At 44.3% G+C, this 24,015-nt stretch overlaps 1 protein-coding gene across 7 annotated transcripts in view; it reads left to right on the forward strand.

Moving 5' to 3' along the window:
- PDE10A (phosphodiesterase 10A) overlaps positions 1 to 24,015 on the forward strand; it is a 185,461-nt gene that overhangs the window by 18,550 nt on the left and 142,896 nt on the right. For 6 of the 7 annotated variants that reach the window (XM_028723861.2, XM_028723857.2, XM_077925840.1 and 3 more), the window contains exon 2: positions 18,919 to 18,987. The exons of the other annotated variant lie outside the window; for it this stretch is intronic. In XM_028723861.2, the coding sequence (XP_028579694.1) occupies positions 18,960 to 18,987 (28 nt within the window). In that variant the 5' untranslated portion in view covers positions 18,919 to 18,959. The remainder of the gene's footprint in view (positions 1 to 18,918; positions 18,988 to 24,015) is intronic. 7 annotated transcript variants of the gene reach the window in all.

The following is a 24,015-nucleotide window of genomic DNA, read 5'->3' on the forward strand; positions in this document are numbered from 1 at the left end:
TATAAGGCTGAGGAAATGGACACACTAGTCTTTACTGTATCCTAACTGGATATGCATGTTCAAGACTTGCACTTTCTTCATTTTCTTGAACTTCTAAGGAGCAGCCTCTGTGAAGCTCAAAATTTACAGTTTTAACCATCTCATTATAGGAAGAGAGGAAGAAACGCACACCTTAATTTTAAATTGTAGTTAGGATACCATCAACCACATGTCTCCGGTGTAAACATCTTGCTGCATTTTCCAAATTTATACAATTGATGCCAAGAAGACAATACCCAAAATAATGCCATTTTGAAGCATAAAGCTTGATGGCTGCAGGACAGCAGAGGGAGGGGACTTATCCAAACTTCCTTTTGTGCTGCATTTCTAGGCACAGATCCATGTTTTAAAACTTCATGTCCAAGTGATATATATATATATATATATATATATATATATATATATATATATATATATCCCCAGCACTTTCTCCATGGAAATCTGCTCTTTACTGCTAAATTGGAGCAAATGGCGATCCACAGAAAACTCAGAATTGCTGTTTGTTCCAATTCATCATTAAAGAGCCACTTTCCCTCTGGAAAGCAAAGTGGCAAAAACAGCACACTCAGACATACAGGTTTGAAGCACGGAACTGTGCCTCGAAAGCACAGGATAAAAGGTAAGTGTGGATGAGCCAGAGAGAGAGAAATGGTTGGCCTAGTGCAGTACAGCAGGCCAGTGGCCAGGACAGGAAAAAGATGGGTGGCCAGTTCTCTACAAAACCATTGGCACAAGCTGGCTAAAGCCCACATGAAACACCTGCTGCATGCATTGGCTGTGCTAAGCTTGTTTCATGCCGGTGTTGCCGTTGGCAGCATTACATTTTTTGTCCTCCCTCTACAAGCAATCCTCTGTGGTTTAGCAGTGGTGATCTTAAACATGCTGCACGTAAGGAGGGAGCTAACAGATAAAGCTATTCCAGAAGGCCACCACATGGCCGGATGATTGTGAGAAGTAACCTCCAGATTCCAATAGGTTTTCATACTGTTTAGGCTCAATTCACAACCATGCCTCCATTATCACTTCAAGCAATTGCAAAAGGTCATGCAGTCTCACCTGGCACTGTTTTGCCTAAGATAGTGATGGGGAACCTGTTGTTCTCCAGTCCTAGCCTGCATACCAAATGCTCAGGGCTTGTGGGAATTGTAGTGCAGCTACATCTGTAGGGACACAGGTTCTACGCCCATTTCTGCCATCATGAAATACGTAGAAACAAAGCTTTGTTGTTCTGCATATGTAAGGCTGAAACTGACTGAAATTCAATACAGAAATGAAAAATCCAGATCCTGCATGGTTGTTTCTAACCACACATAATATGTCTTGATTACTATGTTGTGTGTATATAAGACATCATAGAATAACAGTTTGATTTTTAGAATCAAGTTGTACTGGAAAAGGTTGATGCCAGTACCTAATGTTCTGTCTGCAGAACAAAAATAATGTAATGCATCAGAATATGTAAAAACACACGCAGGCTAGTCTGCCCCAACCACTCTCCCTTCTTGAGAAAGTTTTGCTGTAATGGTAATTTATGATTGCATGAGATACTTGGTTTTAAATGCCACTCTTAAATGCAAATAGTGCACTAGATCACGTATGGCCATTGCCAGGATCTCCAGGTCTCATGGTTGAAGCGTTTTACCTGGTTCCAGATTTTTGCCAGGTTCCAGATTTTTGCCAGGTTTTTTTTGGGGGGGGGGAGATCTCACACTTCTGGATCCAACAGATTGCAGACCAAGAATTGGCTGTGGTCTTCTCTGCCACAATCTGCAATGATTATTTTCTCTTGTGACTTAATTATTTATTCCCACGTTAATGTTCCCATAGCAATGTTAGCTCTGCCACAATGCACATATGTAGCATTATCAAGAACTGCTAATTTATGCTTGTCTACATGCTGGGACTCTGATACACACTGATTTCTTTTTAATAAAAAAAGCCCACTCACTTTTTTATGTGGGATACTTTTTGAGCATTGAATATGCTTATCACTGAGGTATTTCAAGGCCTGCTCTGAAGGGAATAGTGAGCAGCAGGAGGCCCAAGGTGGTGCATGAGGAGCAGAAGCTGCTTGTTCTTTCCCCTGGACTTGAAACAGCAGGCACCTCCAGGCTGTCACTATTTTCTGGAAGAATTTGACAGAGGCAGATTTAAGGCAGCAAGACCAGCTCCCCTGCACAGGGTGCTGAGCCAAGCGGGTGCCTTCCTGCCTCCTTCCCAAAGTCTTGTTAGTGCCTTTGTAGCTTTGGGAAGGAGACGGAAGGGCTCTAGGACCCTGCCAGAGCCCGCACACCCCTTCCCCAAAGCCTGGTGCCTCTCTTACCCAGCTTTAGAAGGTGGTGTGAGAGCTGAGGTGTGTATCAAATTTTGGTCTCGCATATGATGCCATATTACCAAGGTCTGCCCCTAGAATGGTCATGTGCTCAAAAATTCAGGTTGCACGGTTATAGCTTATCGGGTGGTCCTGCAAAACAAACCCCTTTCCTTAAATGAGCAGACTTTTTGTAATAAGGAAAGTGATGGGGAAATGCACAGGAAAGTGGGTGATACTACTTACTGAGACACATTCTCTAACCTCCCTGCAAACAAACCAGAAGGAATGCTCCATAAATGGTCAACGTGGTCTAACCTCATTGCAAACAAATGGGGATGCATGCTCAAGAAACAGGTTATCTGGAAATGCCCAGTATTGCTTCAAAACATCCAAAGTCCTGCCAGTCCTGAATCTCTGCAATCTTGTCTACAGTGGCCCTGTGTTTGCATGCAAAGGTTTATTATTATTATATTTATGTTCCCTATTTCCTCCAAGAAGTTCAAAGTGGCACACATGTTTACCCCGCCTCCCTATTTTGTCCTTAAAACATGTCTGAAATTTCTGCATAATGTTCATTGCTGTAGAAAGACATGATCAAGAGGCAGAAATGGCGCTTCTATGGCATGATGGGAAGATCGCGTGCTCTTCATCTCTACAGTATGCATTTTGCCTTTAAAGAATATCTATAGTACAAACTCATTCTTTAACATACTGCTTTTTCCTACTTCCCTTGACAGTTGGAGAGATGTGTGGAATAGTAAAGCTAAAGGTACCCCTGACCGTGAGGTCCAGTCATGGATGACTCTGGGGTTGCATGCTCACCTCGCTCTGTAGACCAAGGGAGCCGGCGTTTGTCCGCAGACAGCTTCTGGGTTCCGGGTCATGTGGCCAGCATGACTAAGCCAGTTCTGGTGAACCAGAGCAGCGCACAGAAATACACAGACATGGGTGGCACTGTGGTCTAAACCACAGAGCCTAGGGTTTGCTGATCAGAAGGTTGGCAGTTTGAATCCCCGCGACGGGGTGAGCTCCTGTTGTTCGGTCCCTGCTCCTGCCAACCTAGCAGTTTGAAAGCACGTCAAGTGCAAGTAGATAAATAGGTACCGCTCCGGTGGGAAGGTAAACGTGGTGAAATAGAGAGCCTAAATAACTTGTCCTCAAAGCTTTACAGAGTTCACCAGTGTTGTCACTAGTAATTAGGTGAGGACAGATGTTTCTGGACAGCTACATTGGAAGGAAACTCAACGTGTTTCTAGTGATAGTTTAGTTCACTAGTGATGACGTACTATCACTGTCACCTAGGAAATGAAACATGTTGCTATGGGAACCTCAAGGCTGCATTATTACACATTCTCAAAATGTTGACACTTAGAAAAAACGACCTGTGTGTGTAATATAAACATTCCCAATATTTGTCTTTATCAGTGTTGCAAAATAAGATGATTTCTTTTATTTGTTTATGTTTCACACAGTTGCTGGAATTTGCAGGTGAAAATGCCTAAAGGCCTCCCATATGTGTCCAAATGCTTCAAACACTTTGGAAGGTTGTGTTGGTGAAATGTATGGCATTGTAAATAAGTTTCTTGGGGTGTGTATCTTATTGAGTGATTATTTGCTTTTCCTTATTGCTGGAAAGGATGCAATGTTAAGGATCATATTTCCACCTCTGGTGGGAAAGCCTGAAAATGCAAGACCTTTGGGCTTTAGTTCACCAAATATTATTCAAAAATTACAGGGGATAATATAATTTATGCACTGGAGTTGTTTTTTGCTATCACTGTTTTGCAGGCCAAACAAAGACGTTACATCGAAGGATTTACTGGTATTTCTTTTAATTGTTGTCCGTCAAGCTGTAGTCCAACAGTTGGGGACTTTGGACAATTTGTCCTTACGGGCTTGGTCTGAGAACATCTGTTTTATTGTGATCTCAGGAAAAATAACACACAAGATACATTTGATACAAGACAAGAAAATAACACAATCACTTAGTGCCATATGGTGGGCCTTCATCTTGTATACTTCTAAACCGGATGTACAGTGCTACCTGCCAACAGCAGCTGAAGACATGTGGACAACATAACAATCCTTTGTACAATCAAGCAGACGTTGTAACATGATCCATACATAATCTCTTTGTCTCCTGTCTGATCTCATCCCCCATGTTGTGGGATGTTGTTATTGCACTGTGTGTGTGTTTTGTTCTTTTTAGACACAAACTCTTTAATAATTCAAAAAATGATGAATGAATAAATAATATGGCATAGTTTACTTGACTTGAAGCATTTATGAATTTCCACGATGCGTTTGTTAGGGTTGTATTCAACTTGGCGCTAAGTAATTCCTTGCGAAAATGGAACAGCCTTCACTTGTGCAACTGGAATTATGCCATCTCCTCCCCTGCATGCCTCCGAAGTTTGTTGTGGGGTTTCCTCACAACCCTATGGAGCAGGCATGGCTTTGGGTTGTTGAGTTGTTGTTTTAGGGGGAATTTAGGGGGGTAGATTTTGGCAGATGTGGGACACATTCCGGCCAGACAGTGCCTCAGTAGCCCTGAGAAACTACTCCTGCCTCTAAACTAGCCTTCCCCAACCCGGAGCCGCCTTCTGTTGTTGAACTTCTCCTTCCTGAATGAAAGCACTCTTGCCTCAGTAGCTTTCAAAAATACTTTACTTCCTGGGATGTAGAGATTTGGTTGTTTTCTGTGCTCATGTACAACTGAAGAAGACCAGCTAAACAATCCTTATATTGTTTCAAAGGTCTATCATCATACAAAAGTTAACCATCTGAACTGGGAAGCTTTACATTCCAAAATAGTGAATAAATCAAGAAGCTTATTTCCTTTAAAAATTATGTACAGTGGTACCTCGGGTTAAGTACTTAATTCGTTTCAGAGGTCTGTTCTTAACCTGAAATTGTTCTTAACCTGAAGCACCACTTTAGCTAATGGGGCCTCCTGCTGCCACTGCGCCGCCAGAGCACAGTTTCTGTTCTCATCCTGAAGCAAAGTTCTTAACCTGAAGCACTAATTCTGGGTTAGTGGAGTTTGTAACCTGAAGCGTATGTAACCTGAAGCGTATGTAACCCGAGGTACCACTGTATTGTATAAACAGTCACTTACTCATTTTTCATATATGGTTAACTTTCACCAATGGCCAAGTCCAAAATGCATTTACTTGAAGTGAACCTCACTGATTTTTAATGGAAACTACTGTTGCCAAGTATGTTTTCATGGGACTGCAGCCTAAAGTATTGCAAATGTCCGGGTTGATTGTCTTGTCTTAACATGAGTCAAAATAACAGATTTGAGGACCATCTGGGAAACTAGACAACTGTGCTTCAGGCAGCAGTTCACCTTGTTTTCAGCAAATGCTGAAGTTTGCCTCTAGCATTATTCTTTTGGACAGCTTGGAAGAGACAACTGTTTTGTGGGTGTGGGAAGCTCAGTGCAACAGTTCTTCACACCACTGTTCTAGGCTGTTCACTCATTTAGAACAAGCTGCCAAGCTTCTGCAAAATGTCAGGGATGGTATAGGCCCTGTTAAGGACATAAGAAGATAAAAGGAGTCCTGCTGGATCAGGCCAGTAGCCCATCTGGTCCATCATCCTGTTCTCACAGTGGTCAACCAGATACCTATGGGAAGCCTGCAAGGAGAACCCATACTGTCCCAAACATTTGTGATTCCCAGAAACTATTATACAGAGACATACTGTATTTGATGGTGGACATTCACATGCGTTGGCAAATCTGTGACTGGAATATGCAACTTCAGGTGAAGAAGTGGGGAGGGGGTCAAGGAATTTGAATGCCCCTTCATACTGAAAAAATATATATTATTGCATAGAATATTAGTATATATGGGAGAAAGGCTGTTTTCTATATGCACATCTTGTTTTTTGTTTATTTGGAAGAGCATTCAAGAATATGAGCCCCACCTCCAGTGTGAAGTGATACACAAGTTTTCCACTTTATGTACCATTTCGTTAGAACTCTGAAGAAGATTCCATCAGAATGCACTATGTCTTATTCTGTTCAGCTCTCTACTCAGCTTTGCTTGGCCCATGGAGGGACCTTTTCAGGTTTGTGTGTGTGGGGGGAGAGGTTTGCTGCCTACGGATGGGCTTTTTGAAAATGGGGTGTGGGGAGGAAAGAGAAGAAGCACCAGAATTTATGTGCCTCCTGTCCACTTTGCTGGCCTAGTGAAACAGGCAACAGGCTGTTGACCTGGCCATAGAGGAGCAATTGGAAAGTGTGTGTGTGTGTGTGTGTGTGTGTGTGTGTGTGTGTTGGAAGAAGACGTGTCAGGATTAGCTAATTTGCTGCTGTATTTGTTTTGCTGCCTACCAGTCATGTCAAACAACTACTTAAGAAGCTTTTGCGTGCATGAGAGTAGGTTTGGGGGGAAGCGCAGCTGTTTGCTTTGCTGCCTTCCAGGCACGTGGAGCAGTTGGCAGGCAGCTACTTGAGGTACTTTGTGAATATGTATGCATATTGGCCGGCATTTTAGAAATGTGGGAATTGGAGGAAGAAGAAGATACTCAAGTTGGGCCATACTGGGGCAGGGACAATACAACAATCCTTTCTTGTTCCTGCTGCCTGCTCCACAGCAGGAATTTCTCCAAAGTTGTTGTTTTGTTTTGTTTATGTGGGGCAGCCCAGTTCAGAGGCATCATTATAATCATTATCTTTTTCCTGTTGTCTTCCCCACATCAGGCTTGAGGGTTTGCTCCCAAGTTGTTGGATAATGGGGAGCAGAGTGCAGAAGCATAATCATCATCATTACTATCATCATTACTATTACCAATGATAATATGGAAGGGAAATCATCATTATTTTTACAATTTTATATTCCTGTCTCTTTTCATTTTCTCTTCTTTTGGAGGTGGTGGCCATTTTGTGTTAGGCCACTACAATATTTCTTTAAATAGTATGAAAAGTGGTGTATTAAGAAGGGCATGAGATGAAGCCTGCAGGCCTGTTTTATTGCCTGAGTGTTTCTGTGGTTTCTTATTTTCTTCTTCTTTAAAATATCCATCACAAATATTGTTGGCCTCTTTCAGTACAGCTCTTGTATAAAGCTTGACTATAACTAATCTTCTGTATTAGCACTGTCTGAATCCCAGTTCTGAGAATTTTCTCCCTCTCTGTGTAGGATTCTAAATATCATGGAATGTGACTCTAAGCAAGAAAGCATGCATGCACACACAAGGAAAATGCACAGGTGTGTGGACACAAACGATAATTCCATACCATTTGTTGTTGTTTAGTCATTTAGTCGTGTCCGACTCTTCGTGACCCCATGGACCAGAGCACGCCAGGCACTCCTGTCTTTCACTGCCTGGTCAGACTCATGTTTGTAGCTTCGATACCATTGGGCAGTTCTAAATTTTCTTTTAAAAGAGCCCTGCCCCACAAACCATATTCTAAACATGCTTTTTTGCACAGCAATTTACAGCAGAATCCTAACCATATCTACTCAGAAGGGAATACTGTTACATTCAATGAGGCTTACTCCCAAATCAGTGAGATTAGGATTTCAGCCTAGATATCTGAGAATCAGAGGAGTTTCCACTGTTCAGATTTCTCCCGTTCAGTCCGTGTGCTTTGTTCACAGACTTGCTCTCATGCGAATGATTTTTATTTTTTGCTCTGAGTCTGAAGCAGGCCAGGAAGCAGCTTTTAGTTGTTGAATGGGTTTGCGAGTGTGCCTTATTTTGTTTTTGTGTGTTGGCTCATTGTTTTTAATTTTGATTATGGGTTGAGGCCTCCAAAGCTTGAAGTGGCTGTGGCTTCTCTGGATCTCTGAGAGGCCCTGGAGAGCAATATGTGAGCATGTGCAGAAACTAGCCTGCTGTACAATGAAAACATTTGCATGTCATAGAATCACAGAATTGTAGAGTTGGATGGGAGCCAATGGGTCATCTAGTCCAACCCCCTGCAATGCAGGAATGACAGCTAAATATTCCTTTGTGGCATTGCACACTTTGGCCCCACCTGCTAAATCCATGTGGCTCCCAGAAGCCTGCCTAGATAGGAATGGAGCACTCAGTCTGACAGTGGTTCCACACCCCTGTCATAGGGTGTATGTAAGCAGACCACACAGGCCCAAAAAAAGACCCATCAGCTTTTGAGACTCTTGAACTAACTTGTGAGAGGAATTCCATTTTCAGGGGCAAAGGAATTCCCCTTGAAATAGCTTCCGTAGGTAAACTAGCATTGCAAGCCTAGTCTGATCAAACTCCCCTCATTTCTGTAGGAACTCATGAACTTTGAGGAGTTAAACATTTGCTGTAAGAGGGAGCTGCACAACCTTTTTCAACAAATCCTTTTTATAGCAGTTTCCCCTTAGTTCGATCCTTCCTACAGTCGCAGTGATCTCTCTTTCAAATAGTCACCTGCAAATGGATTCTACTGCAACGTTAGTGGGTTGTGCTGTTTCTGCAGACTGACTGCTCTGAAGGCCAATGAGAAATGAGAGAACAGGGACACTAAGAAAGAAAGAAAAGCCCAACAAACAACAACCAGCACAGGTTGCTGAGCAACAGTGTGACATCAGCATGCTTGGTCTATTTTTGTAGCACAAAGGTTGAAGAAGACTGGAAAAATCATTTCTTTCTTAGATTGCTGAGCGAAACCAAGAGAATGACCATCTTCTGAAGGAGAGACACTCACAAGGATGACATCCCAGAATAAATCCTGACTTGCCCAGTGCTGCACATTTTCTTCAAAAGTTTTGTTCTTAATCTTGAAAGAAAAATGCAAGACTGAGTTTCTCTCAAGTGTGCTTCTCTCATGTGTCTGCATGTGTGACAAAAGTACTTGCCTGTTTTATCTGGTGGAGGTAATTCCAGACAGACTGAAATCTCAAGTTGCTCGTCAAATGCGCCTGAAAATTTAGCCCCTCTTTTCTTGTGTTCTTCCGTTGCTCTTGGCTTCTCACTCCATATAGCATCACATGATGAAGCTGAGTTTAGAAAAGAGAGCCAATAGGTTTCCTAAAAGAACTCTCCCCACTCATCCCCCCCCCCCCCGTATTTACCTCCAGTCTACTGGAAAAGTCATGAAATTTCTGGCTGGTTCAGCCACTCCTTACAAGTCAGTCGGCCATCATTTAAATCAGGGATGGGGAACTAGTGGCCCTCTCTGGACATTGTTGGACTCCATCTCCAATCAGTCCCGATAATCGGGCCAAGTTCAAACCCAAAGTTTATAAACAACAATAAGAGAATGTTCCCCAGCTCCCTGTGTGATTACATATATATTTGTCACATTGTATAATGGATACCTACTCTTAAAAGCATTTTGGGGGCTGGGGGAAGCTAGGCATTCCCAAGCCTTGCTTCGGAAATGGCACTTTTTATCAAAAAGAGTGCAGCAAAGGTGCCTGACTGATGTCAATAGGCAGAGAGTAACTTTGCCATGCTATCTTATTGGTGCCAGAATACCTTTCATTTCTGCACTATGCAAGGAGCTGTTGCATTATGTGATCTGCGGTCTACTTCCTATGTTCTTAAATCTATACTATTCTCATATTTGATGTCCTTTGTTTATATCTCTGTAAATATCTTACATTGCCTCTCCTGTCAGGCATTGCCTCACTCCTCCTACTTAGAGGATGCAAGCTTAAATAAGCTGCTTTTGCAGTGGATCCACTCATCCAGCTTTATGGAAGTTGCTCCTTTTGATTTAAATCTGAATTTATAAAGGTGTCCACCTTGTCCACCTCATTAATCTCTTCTGCTATTTTTTTTTTTGGGGGGGGGGGGAGGAGGAGGTTAGAATATGAGGAAGGCACTGTGCCAGCTATTTCACATATCAACACTCCCCTTTCCCCTCTTTTATGCATAGCATCAACATGTTTGGGCTGGTTTGTGGGTATGAAGTATGCTTGTGCTTATTCAGTGCTGTAAAAAAATTAAAATCCCCGAAGCCACAATTTCGAGAAAGGAAGCGTGTATAAGTGAGGATTTTGCACAGATTAGTTCCAGGATCACAAGACGCAAGTTGAAAGGAAACAAATGCGGCAAGAGGCTGACTGGTCTAGAATACTCGAAAAAGAGGTAGCTTGGCTGTTTGGGTGCTCAAGCATCTTGAATCTACCTGCAAGCATTTACTGCCACCTTGCGGTAGACAGAGCAACAGATGCTCAGTTTTGCTAATCTGAATGTTTTATCCATAGCAAAAATGGAGCAAATAGTCTGCTGTTCGTGTGTTAACTATTGATGGGCAACTTCAAGGCCGGTACTCTCTCCTCTTATGGTTATTTAAATTGGACTTGGACCACACAGCCCTTCAAATAGAAGATGTTAGCATTTGAGTTGAATGCCAGTAGAAGCGGAACTGAAACAGAAGAGCTGTTGGAGGAGCACACATACCCTGGGTACCATCACGCTGAGACTCTATGTTTAAGAAAACAAGAAAGCGAATATTTATCACTGGAAATGCATGTTGATTTTGATTTACTCTACCTTTTTTGTTGTTGAGGCGGAGCCTAGCATCAGTCAGTTACATGGTTGACTATGCAGAGGTCCTTGCATGCAGTTAAATGCATATACTACTGCCATTATGTGCAGTGATCTATGGACTAGAGTGCTAATCCTCACTCTGGTATGAGAGAAGGAATGGAAAATAATTCCCTGACCACCGCCTACATAGCCTTATACAAAGGGAATATAATAAGAACAAAATCAGGGCTGTAACCAGCATTTCTCACTAGGTGGGGCCTGACACATTTCCATGTGGGACTAAATATATGTGGGAAACCAGCGAATCATCCCCCCCACCTCCACAACATGAATTACCATTAAAAGAAATAATACATATTGCCATATAAAGAGTAGGCCATTTAGGCCAGAGTCTAACATTTCATAAGCCTGCTAGAGTGAAATGCTGTCACTTTAATGTAGGGCACAGAGCCAAGGAGAGAGTCAGATTTCTTAATAACAGTGTTGAGAAATGTGGTGTCTGATTGATGGTTATGAAAATTCATTCTGTGTCAGTAAAGCAAATCATTGCCACCTTCTTCTTGAACTTGGCAACTGCAGTGTCATGCCAGGCATTTAATAAAGCTGAGGCTTCCAGGAAAATTGGAAAGGTGTGAGTGTGTGAATTGTGCAGTATGAATTGTGCAATAAGTGTAGGGTTGCCATATTTTGAAGAGCAAAAAAGAGGATGCTATAATGACTCTTATTTCAAATACCCCTACTCTATGTAGGCTGTAGAACTTGTGATATATTGTTTGGGGGCGGGTGGAGTGAGGAGGAGAAAAGAAGAGGAAAGGAAGTCTTCATCCACCAGTTATGTCTGTGTCTCATCCAGAAAGTACAGCCAGAGACATTTTGGCAAATTTAAAAAATCTTGGACAGAAATTTTACCCCTGAAAAAGAGGATGTGTCTAGGAAAAACAGGACACATGGCAACCCTAAGTGCATTGCAAAGGCTGGTTTCGAAATGAGCCTCAGTCTAATTTTCTCTGTGAGTACGGTATACTGGTGTTCTGGCTGTTGATCTGCCCATGCTGTTGATTGACAGGTGAGTTCCTTCCACACCCCACCTGGATCACACAGCTGGCCCTGAGGAAGAGCAGCCACTAGAAATTGACAAGTGAAACACATCTGGAAGTTAGCAGCCTGCTTATGGGTCCAGCTACTTAATATGTTACAAGTGTGCAGAGGAGGGTGACCGAGATGATCAGAGGTCTGGAAGCCAAGCCTTATGAGGAACAGTTGAAGGAGTTGTGTATGTTTAGCCTGGAAAAGAGGAGAGTGAAAGCAGATATGATAGCCATCTTCAAATATCTAAAGGGCTGACACACAGAAGGTGGAGCAAGCTTGTTTTCTCCTGCTCCAATGGGTAGGACCCGAACCAATGGCTTCAAGCTGCAAGAAAGGAGATTCTGACTAAACATAAAGAAAAGCTTTCTGACAGCAAGAGTGTTCAACAGTGGAATGGACTCCCTTGGAACATGGTGGGCTCTCAGTTGAGATTCCTGCATTGAAGCGGGTTGGACTAGATGATCCTCGGGGAACCTTCCAACTTTACAATTCTAAGTGGATAACATGACCCAAGTTCAGTTTAAAGATAAAGAACCATAAGAAAGGAGAGCGGTTGGGGGCTCCTGAAGACAGTGACCAGGTCACCTATGTTTCTGCTCAGTCTGTTGTCCAGCTATTACCTGGGGAGAGGGTCAGGTTAGCTTCAAGCCTCCCTCGCCGTTCTCTTCTTATGGTTATTTTTAGATGTACTTGGGCCAGACAACTCTTCAGATAGAGGACCCTCTCTCAGTCCTTCAAACAGAAGAGCGCCTTCTGTAAAGATGGTCAGCCTACATTTAATGTCTTGTTCCTGGTTTGGTCCTGGGTTTGTCTAGAGTAGCAGTGACGTACTGGGACTGGAAGAGACATGATGGGGAGGCCTATATGGTAACTTCCAGAATTGTTCAACCATCAGCTATCCTCACATGCAGGTTTCAGGTCTGTGACTGGAGTTTATGCTTGCTTGCCTTTTTTTTTTTTTTTTTTACAATGGTCTTTTCTTTATCTTTTTCTTGCTTATATGGCAACTCTTCAAGCTGTCCTTTTTGGTTCTAGCCTGAATCATTCTCCGGATGTTTTTCTGCATAGTGCTTGCAAATTTGAAATATTAATAATATTTGAATGCCTGGCCAAACCCATCTTTAAAAAAATAAAAACGGATGTGTTTATAAAATATTTAGTCACAGTGTTATGTTTAGGAGAACACACAGGCAAAGGCTCTGTTGAAATGTAAGCATAGCCTGAGTTATGACCAACTTCAATAGCTACCACACTGCAGTCTCTAATGAGATGAGCAACAATGCCATGACTGCTTAAGCTGTTTGGGGGGCATTGTGCACTCTTTGCCTTTTGTTTCCTTTTGTTGCCCTCTCTTGATTTTAGTTTGTACATAAAAACAGGGAATGTGTTTCTTTATTTACAAGACAAAGACCCCCTTGTTCTTGACCCCCCTCCAAATCCACAGAGCAACCCAGGACTTTATGAACAACAACAAAAATTACCAGTCCTGCAGAATCACTGAAGCAGTGTGTAAACTCTCTAAATAGGAGAGTAGAGCCAGTGTGGTGTAGTGGTTAAAGTGTTGGACTAGGACCTAGGAGACAAGGGTTCAAATCCCCAATCAGCCATGAAGCTCACTAGGTGACCCTGCGCCAGTCACCCTCTCTCAGCCTAACCTGCGTCACAGGGTTGTGGCTGGGATAAAATGGGAAGGAGAACTAAGTACGCCATCTTGAGCTCCTTGAAGGAAAGATGGGATATAATTAAGTATATTAAAACAATCTCCAATCAGTTTCTTCATGAAATGTGGAGTTCAGAATAGAACAATTGGTGATTTTAATGCTCCGTTTTTACACTTTGCCGTTGAAAATGGTTGAATGAAGAAGATGGGAGGTATGGTCTACCAGTTAAAGGTAAAGGTAAAGGTACCCCTGCCCGTACGGGCCAGTCTTGACAGACTCTAGGGTTGTGCGCTCATCTCACTCTATAGGCCGGGAGCCAGTGCTGTCCGCAGACACTTCCGGGTCACGTGGCCAGCGTGACATCGCTGCTCTGGCGAGCCAGAGCCGCACACGGAAACACCGTTTACCTTCCCGCTAGTAAGCGGTCCCTATTTATCTACTTGCACCCGAAGGTGCTTTCGAACTGCTAGGTTGGCAGGCGCTGGGACCGAACGACAGGAGCGCACCCCGCCGCAGGGATTCGAACCGCCGACCTTTCGATCGGCAAGTCCTAGGTGCTGAGGCTTTAACCCACAGCGCCACCTGCGTCCCATGGTCTACCAGTTATAGTCCTGTAATTCCAAAAAGAGAAATCTGCTACAGGTAGAATAATGGTATTTCCATGATCACCCAAAACAAAAGTGAGGATTTTGTTGTACTGAACATTTGCTTCATCTTAGACCCAGAACATGCTAATAATATAGATTCACTATAATGTAATGGCAAGCTTCCAGCAAATAGAAACATACTAGTTATGTATTTTCAAAGGAATAAAATTTGGATGCCAAAACATGCTTTGTCTTTGATCTCCGTTGGGAGGAGTAGCTGGCTTAGGAACAGCGAAGGCCTCTGTGCTATACTATATAATCTTTGTTGATGCTAACAAATCCAACAGCAAAGATTCAGAATGTTAATACACAGCCCAGCACCTTGTTGTGAGAGCTGCCAAGAGAAGAAGAAAGAGTCCACCCAGCAAGCAGGCCTTAAAACTAACGCATCACCTCTCAGCAATCCTGGGGCAACACCTTTCATCAGATGTCAGTTCTGAAGGGAGAAAGAGTTTGTGCACCTTGCAGAGGCAAAAGGCTTTTTAAAAAAAAGAACAGTAGGGTCCCTGTAGAATAACCAGCAATGTGTCATTAACAAGCAGTGCCTGTATGCTTGCGACACCTCTGGCAACTTGCTTCCTTACTCATAAAACAGAGAGGTTTTTGCTTATGAAGAAGGCATGCTGTGTATGCTATACTGCAAAACAATGAAAGTGAAGTTGGGAACTTCTGGAACATTATCTTAGAAGGATCATGTTACTATATAGGCTGCTGTTCTGCATATATAACAAGGACTCATCTTGAAGACTAGCACCTGTATTCTTGGATAAGTTTAATCAATGACACTCCATTTCTTCAGATGTATAAACATTACCTGATGGGGATAACTCTTCATGCATCTGATGGATTGGGCTGTAGCCCACAAATGTTTATGCTGAAATAAATTTGCTAGTATTTAAGGTGTCATAATAATGAGGGTGAAAGAGGAGAGTGCAAAATATGGTCTGAAGCTCAACATAAAAAAAACTAAGATCATGGCCACTGGTCCCATCACCTCCTGGCAAACAGAAGAGGAAGAAATGGAGGCAGTGAGAGATTTTACTTTCTTGGGTTCCATGATCACTGCAGATGGTGACAGCAGTCACGAAATTAAAAGACGCCTGCTTCTTGGGAGAAAAGCAATGACAAACCTAGACAGCATCTTAAAAAGCAGAGACATCACCTTGCTGACAAAGGCCTGTATAGTTAAAGCTATGGTTTTCCCAGTAGTGATGTATGGAAGTGAGAGCTGGACCATAAAGAAGGCTGATTGCTGAAGAATTTATGCTTTTGAATTATGGTGCTGGAGGAGACTCTTGAGAGTCCCATGGACTGCAAGAAGATCAAACCTCTCCATTCTGAAGGAAATCAGCCCTGAGTGCTCACTGGAAGGACAGATCGTGAAGCTGAGGCTCCAATACTCTGGCCACCTCATGAGAAGAGAAGACTCCCTGGAAAATATCCTGATGTTGGGAAAGATGGAGGGCACAAGGAGAAGGGGACGACAGAGGACGAGATGGTTGGACAGTGTTCTCGAAGCTACCAGCATGAGTCTGACCAAACTGCGGGAGGCAGTGGAAGACAGGAGTGCCTGGCGTGCTCTGGTCCATGGGGTCACGAAGAGTCGGACACGACTAAATGACTAAACAACAACAACATAGAGATATCTCTATGGAATTCTGCAGATAGATTCCTCCAGACAACCTGTTACAAGCTTTAGAGCATAATATGAGCCTGTTGGATTGGACCAGTGGCCCATTTCGTCCAGCATCCTGTTGTCCCTTTGGCCAACTAGCTGCCTATGGGAAGCTAGAAAACAGGACCCAAGTACAACATAACTCCCTGCATTTGTGATGCCTGACAACTGGTATTTGGAAGCATCTCTGACTGTGGAGGCAGAGCATAGCCATCACACTTAGCAGCCACTGGCAACCTTATACTCCATGAATTTATCTAATCCTTTTTTGAATCCATCCAAGTTGATGGCCATCACTGCCTCCTGTGAGTTCCATCATTGAATTATGTGCTGCATGCAGAAGTATTTTCTTTTAACCATCTGTTAGCACTCAGCTTCATTGGAGTTCTAGTCCATGAGTTCTAGTGTTACAAGAGAAGCATAAACAATTTCCTTCATGCCATGCAGGGTTTTATAAATTTTATCTTACTCACATTTCTAAAAAGTCTTCAATATTGCAACCTTTCCTCATGGGGAGATTCTCCAACCTGTGATCATTTTTTTATCATCCTGATTCATCTGCACAAAGCTTATGCAGAGTTTAGGCTATGTCTCGTCTTTAAGGAGCATTCATTCTGAATTTTTTGCAGGGAGGTTCTCTAGCTTGAGCACTCATCCTGAATTCGTTCTGATTTGCTTGCATGGTAGTTACGTGTCTTCTTTTCAATCATCTGTCACTTTTCAGTGCATTCCCCATCATTTTCCTCACTGCAAAAGTCTGTTTTTTTTAATTAAAAAAGTGGATCTGTTGCGCTAGAACAACGGAGTGGTTTGAACTGCCTACATTTCCAGTATTTGCTTGAATTGAATTGTTGCAAAATACTGGCAGTCTGGAGGCAACTTGCTTCAATCCCACTGAATAATAATAATAATAATAATAATAATAATAATAATAATAATAATTTATTATTTATACCCCACCCATCTGGCTGAGTTTCCCCAGCCACTCTGGGTGGCTTCCAACTGAGTGTTAAAAACAATACAGCATTAAATATTAAAAACTTCCCTAAACAGGCCTGCCTTCAGATGTCTTTTAAAGATAAGATAGCTGCTTATTTCCTTCACATCTGAAGGGAGGGCGTTCCACAGGGCAGGCGCCACTACCGAGAAGGCCCTCTGTCTGGTTCCCTGTAACCTCACTTCTCGCAATGAGGGAACCACCAGAAGGCCCTCGGCGTTGGATCTCAGTGTCTGGGCCGAATGATGGGGGTGGAGACGCTCCTTCAGGTATACAGGACCAAGAAGTCAACCAAGAGTGAAGGAGTATGCTGGATGGCAGTTCAACTGCTCAACCTCATGCTTTCTAGGCATGGGGCAACTAGGAAGTGTGGATGAGCCCACAGCCTAGCATTTTCTTCATAAGCAGATGCCCATGGGAAGTCTACAAGCAGGACATGACCATATAAGAGGAGACTGTAGTCCAAAACTGCAATCCCAAGCACACATACTAGGGAGGATATCCCATTGAATAGAGTGGGCCTTACTTCCAAGAAAACGTATGTTTAATTGCACTGCGAGTGTGCACTTAATACCCACTATTATCGCTAAAATCTGGACACCACTGCTTCATTTCTAACTATTCTTCATAGACTTTTTGCATCTTGTCCTAAATTGCCCACCAAGAACAGGCAGTCTGTTGCAACACATGGTCAATTGGAAGACACACATGTTTGTGTAGCCTAGTAGCGAAATAAGCTTTGAAGGAAAAGCAGCCTGGATTAGAGGAGTAGGGGACAGATTTGCTGTTATGCTGGCAATTTAATATTTGGCATAATTTATTGGAGGATGGATTAGCATCTTTTTAATATTTTCATAAATAACTTGCTAAGCCCAAGATTTGTTTGCTCCCAAGTCAACAGTCTAACCCAAAGTCTGGAATTTTAAGTCTATTGTATAATAATTCTGTACAGAAATCAATGTAGCTTGTTGACTGAAGGTTTTTGATTTAGTTCTTTTTATCCAAGTAGGAACTTCAAAACAGAATTGGCTGGGAACACACTATTTATGATGTGGTGCTGCAGTGGACAAGCTTTATATCCTCTCGTTTTGTTTCCCAAGTTTATGCAGTTATCTTTATGCTAGCATAGAATGATGTAATTTTAGAGTGGACCATGAGGTCATCTAGTTCAACCCTCTACTCAGTGTAGGGTGTATGGCAGGGTTTGGGAACCTTTTTGGACCAGCAGGCCAGATCTTTATACCCCCACCCCCATGACTGCCACCCCCATAAGGCAAAGGGGCAGCCACTTCAGGCAGGATCCACAGCAGTGGCAGTCTTTGGAATCTCAAATTTCAGCAAGGATAATAGGAAAGATTTGTCGTGCAACAGCATTTCAATATATTATTTATATACCCACAATAATTTTTATTTACTTGTGATACTGTATATTGACAGGACACAGAAGTTTAAAAGAAGCTATTTTGGCCACCCACCTCCCAGCCATCTGACATCCTATTGACATCACAAAATTGGCAGATGGGTCATCCCACTGGGGTGGGCAGAGATGTGGCACAAAGCAGGATTGAACTCTCCATGCATCAGCTGATGCGTGGAATGTTCAGTCCTTGCTTTCTGTAACTGTGTCTCTCCCTCTCTATCTATAGATATATGTTAAAAGAATTTAATAATATTTAAATAAATAAATACTACTATTACTGCTGCTATTATTACTACCAATGATGGTGTGATTGGTATGTGAGTCCTGCAATTCTTATTAGTATGAACTTGGCACTTGAGACTATATCCCATTCATTAGAAATTTTGTAATTTTTTTTTTTACTGCTGTAAGCTGCCTTGGACAGGCATTGCCTAGAAAGGTGATGTAGAAGTATTTTTTTAAAAAATAAAATACAAACAGTGAAGGAGAAAAACGTTTGCACCAATGGCTGACAGAAAAGGGGAAGAATAAACAGTAGAATTTAAATCTAGAATTCCCTGACCCTTTGCCTAAGGATGTTGTGACCCTTCTCTTTTGTTTGCTATCTTTGTAGGAACAAACTCAGAAAGTACTTTTGGGGCACAGAAATGCCTGATGCAGCGCACTCTGCAGCAGTTAACTGGTATAGTATATAATCATTTGCTATTTGGAAATTTAATAAAATAACAGTAATTAGAAGGGCTGAGCCGAATTTATTAGGATCATTTTCTGCAGTGTTAAAAAAAGCACTCATGTTTTTCAACAGCTTCATTGGCATTGCTTCCAAAAATGTTTGTTTTATTCTTATTGCCCTTTCTTGCTATCAGTGACATAATCACATGGCCATATCTGACTATTTTGCATTGTGACATCATCCTGTTTACTATATGGTGATTGGCTGGTGTCATGCATGTGACCAGTCTCGGAAGCAGAAGGAAGGGATAATTATCAGAGCTGAGAAACAATGTGTCAAAACAGTGGTGGGAAACAATGGTGCCAAATAGTATACAAAAGATGACTATTTGCCCAAGCAAATTATTTTAAAAATATCCCCAAGCATTTCCCCTATGATCTACTGCTTGTGGCCTAGAGAATATGGAGAATATTCGGCACAGCCCAACTAATTATCTATATCTTATAAAATAAAATATATCAATAGAAACATGCCAAAATAATTTTGAATTACATTCCTAGCTATTATAAAGGGCTCTTGCCTCATCAAGTTATCTTCTCCATATAGTGTTAATATGATGTGATTTAAGTTTTATAACCTGACGTTCTTCTCAACCTGGAATTCTTCAGAGATGCTTTCACTAAACTGCTCATTTCCTCCACAGTGATTTTGTCTTTTCCATCTTTCGGTGACATTTGTCATTTTAGGTTTATTTGAATTTTGCTGCAATGTACCATTGATGTTCTGTGGGTTGCTGGAGTTGGGGTGGGTTACTGTTGCATCTACAGTGGTACCCCGCAAGACGAACGCCTCGCAAGACGGAAAACCCGCTAGACGAAAGGGTTTTCCGTTTTGGAGGCGCTTCGCAAGACGAAGTTCCCTATGGGCTTGCTTCGCAAGACGAAAGCCCATAGGGAAATCTCCGGGACAGGGGGGAAGTGCCTCCGCTGTCGCCCGCCAGCATTTTAAAAAGCCCCGGGACAGCGGGGGACTTCTCCGCTGTTCCGGGGCAATTTAAAAGCCCCGGACCATGCCCCGATGCCGGGCGGTGGGGCGGGAATGCCTCCCCCCGCCGCCCGCCATCAGGACCATGCCCCGATGCCGGTGGACGGGCGGGAACGCCTCCCCCCGCCGCCCGCCATCGGGACCATGCCCCGATGCCGGGGGCGGGGCCGCGAAGCCTGGGCGCGCTGATCTCGGCGCGCCCAGGCTTCGGCATGCCGGCATCTCTCCGCAAGCAGCGGCAGCGCTGCCGCTTTTTGCGGAGAGGTCCACGAAGCCTGGGCGCGCTGATCTCGGCGCGCCCAGGCTTCAGCATGCCGGCATCTCTCCGCAAGCAGCGGCAGCGCTGCCGCTTTTTGCGGAGAGGTCCGCGAAGCCTGGGCGCGCTGATCTCGGCGCGCCCAGGCTTCAGCATGCCGGCATCTCTCCGCAAGCAGCGGCAGCGCTGCCGCTTTTTGCGGAGAGGTCCGCGAAGCCTGGGCGCGCTGATCTCGGCGCGCCCAGGCTTCAGCATGCCGGCATCTCTCCGCAAGCAGCGGCAGCGCTGCCGCTTTTTGCGGAGAGGTCCGCGAAGCCTGGGCGCGCTGATCTCGGCGCGCCCAGGCTTCAGCATGCCGGCATCTCTCCGCAAGCAGCGGCAGCGCTGCCGCTTTTTGCGGAGAGGTCCGCGAAGCCTGGACGCGCTGATCTCGGCGCGCCCAGGCTTCAGCATGCCGGCATCTCTCCGCAAGCAGCGGCAGCGCTGCCGCTTTTTGCGGAGAGGTCCGCGAAGCCTGGGCGCGCTGATCTCGGCGCGCCCAGGCTTCAGCATGCCGGCATCTCTCCGCAAGCAGCGGCAGCGCTGCCGCTGCTTGCGGAGAGGTCCGCGAAGCCTGGGCGGACAGCTTTTGAAGGCAGGGGGGGAGCAAAGACTTTTGCCCCCCGCTGGCCTTCAGAAGAGGTCCAGGACCTCTTCTGAAGGCCGGCGGGGGGCGAAAGTCTTTGCTCCCCCCTGCCTGCCTTCCCGGGAGAGCGGAGAAACGCAGCGCGTTTCTCCGCTGTCCCGGAGGGCTTTTGAATGCAGGCGGGGGGGAGCAAAGACTTTCGCCCCCCCCCAGCCTTCAGAAGAGGTCGGGGGACAGACTGTCCCCGGACCTGGTCTGAAGGCGGTTTCCCTAGGAACACATTAATTGATTTTCAATGCATTCCTATGGGAAACCGTGCATCCCAAGACGAAAAACTCGCAAGACGAAGAGACTTGCGGAACGAATTAATTTCGTCTTGCGAGGCACCACTGTATTGGCAACCACAGTTCCGACAGATTTAAAGAGATACAAAGCGATGTTACTTCCTCTGTTACCTGTATCCTTTACTCAACAGCAGCAAAGAGTTGAGCTGATAACAGCCTTTGGAAATAGCAATCGAAAACCCACACTTCCGCACTTGCATGTGACACTTAGATAACGCAGGAATGGGGGCACAGCAGATCTTCCATACATTCAATATTCAGGTTAGAAACAAGATGTGTGATGCGATGGAGCTGTGACAATTAAGAGCCAGAAAAGGAGCTAAACCCATCAGTTCAAAATTTGGGGTAATGCTGATGAAAGAAGCATTGCCCTCACTCTCAGGTCCAATTGGTTGCCTAGCCCTGTGATATCCTTATGTGAACTGTATGGTTCTCTATTGATTGGAATCACTGGTCCCAAGAAGCAGACCCGGCTTAATGAGAATGGCACTGAAGCAAAAGCCTATCAGGAAATGTGGTGTGTGCATGTGTGAGAGCTCAGTGAATACTGTGGCCCCGAAGCATTGCATTCACTCCCATATTGGAACAAGTGAACATTGGTGCATCCCTAACATGAATTGCAATCCCAAGAAAGACAGAGGATCTGAAAACTGTTCTGAGCAGTATTTTCGATACCCAGATAGTCCACTTCAAGAAGGGTGATACTGCAGCTCAGATCCTTGAGAATTTGGAATTGTCTTATGGATTTGCTAGTAAATGCTCTGACCATGCCTGGGTAAGAGACTTATTTAAACTAAAGCTTGTATCCACAGGCAGGCTGGGGTAGTGGAGTAGGGCAGAGCAACCCCACGTTGATTCCTACAACACCCTCCTCAGTGTATTTAATGCTTCTTCTGGTCACAAACGGGACGTGGGTGGCGCTGTGGGTTAAACCACAGAGCCTAGGACTTGCCGATCAGAAGGTCGGTGGTTCAAATCCCCATGATAGGGTGAGCTCCCGTTGCTCGGTCCCTGCTCCTGCCAACCTAGCAGTTCAAAAGCATGTCAAAGTGCAAGTAGATAAATAGGTACTGCTCCGGCGGGAAGGTAAACGGCGTTTCCGTGTGCTGCTCTGGTTCGCCAGAAGTGGCTTAGTCATGCTGGCCACATGACCCGGAAGCTGTACGCCGGCTCCCTCAGCCAATAAAGCGAGATGAGCGCCGCAACCCCAGAGTTGGCCACGTCTGGACCTAATGGTCAGGGGTCCCTTTACCTTTACCTGGTCACACACACTTGGGTAGCAAGAGCTGCATCTGAAGGTTTTTCTGACTGTTTACATTTGACATTTCTCTCTTTTCTAGCTAGGAAGGTACAGCTGTCCCTGCTACTCCTCTGTGCATCAGTGCCTGAATTTTGAGAGTTTGGTTGGGAATGTTGTGCTTTCTGTGAAGGATTTTAAGAGTCATTTTTGACATGCTCTTTCTGTTGCTTATTTTGGTTTTGACGGCTTTCCTATTGCTCTGCGATGGAAGGCAAATGTACCGTATTTTTCGCCCTATAGGACGCACCATCCTATAAGGCGCACCTAGTTTTTTGGGGGGGAAATAAAGGGGAAAAAATTATTTCCTCCCCAGGCGCGGGGCTGGGGAAGCTCAAGCTTCCCCCGACCCCAGCCCCCAAACAGACAGCTCTCTGCAAGCAGAGGGAGCACTCCCGCTGCTTGCTGAGAGGTGCGCGAAGCCTGGACGCGCTGAGCTGAGCACGCGCAGGCTTCAGCATGCAGGCAACTCTCCGCAAGCAGCGGGAGCCCAGCACTGGGCTCCCGCTGCTTGCGGAGAGGTGTGCGAAGCCTGGAGAGTGTGAGGGGTCGGTGTGCACCGACCCCTCTCGCTCTCCAGGCTTCAGCGAAAGCCTGCATTCGCCCCATAGGACACACACACATTTCCCCTTCATTTTTGGAGGGGAAAAAGTGCGTCCTATAGGGCGAAAAATACGGTAATATTGCACACACACGTACACTCACATGCTTGAAGCAACTGATAAATGGTTCGATGTAAATGCATAGAAATGTAAAACTGCTATTTATAGTTTCAGGTAGGTAAGCGTGTTGGTCTGACGCAGTCGAAATAAATGGGGGAAAAAATAAAAATTGTCCAGTAGCACCTTAGAGACCAACTAAGTTTGTTCTGGGTATAAACTTTCGTGTGCATGCACACTTCTTCAGATACTTCTTCAGTGTATCTGAAGAAGTGTGCATGCTATTAATAGTGTGCAGGAAGGATAGTCCTAACAAAAAGGGGGCCTGTTTGTGGTTTAGTGCGTTGGATGTTGAATTTTGGCTTGGAAAGCTTTGAGTCAAACCTCTGCACAACCACATACATGCTGGGTGGCCCATTTCTGTGTCTCGGGATGACTGGGATGAACAGGGAGAGATTTTAAAGGATTCTCCACATTAAGGTGCTACAGGAATGGGTATTAATAATAACAGGCCGCATACACTCCACAGAATGTTGTACAATGAGGAGATGCCTTTTATGGGTGGCAGAGCACCGCTCTCCTCACTGCTATGGCTCAGGCTACATGCCATGATTTATCAGGACCACCTCTATTTCAGCCGACTCATTGCTTCTGCACACAGAGTGACTATTATTATAAACAAATGGATCTGCTTGGTAGGTGCACAAGCCAAAGGCACAAATCCCTTCAATGAATAAAAAACCAATGATCTCACTGTGTTTCTGACATGGTTGTATAATTATTATGAAGGATTTAAAAAAGTAAATAGGCTC

Source organism: Podarcis muralis, chromosome 3 (genome assembly GCF_964188315.1).
Source record: "Podarcis muralis chromosome 3, rPodMur119.hap1.1, whole genome shotgun sequence".
Classification (NCBI taxonomy): domain Eukaryota; kingdom Metazoa; phylum Chordata; class Lepidosauria; order Squamata; family Lacertidae; genus Podarcis; species Podarcis muralis.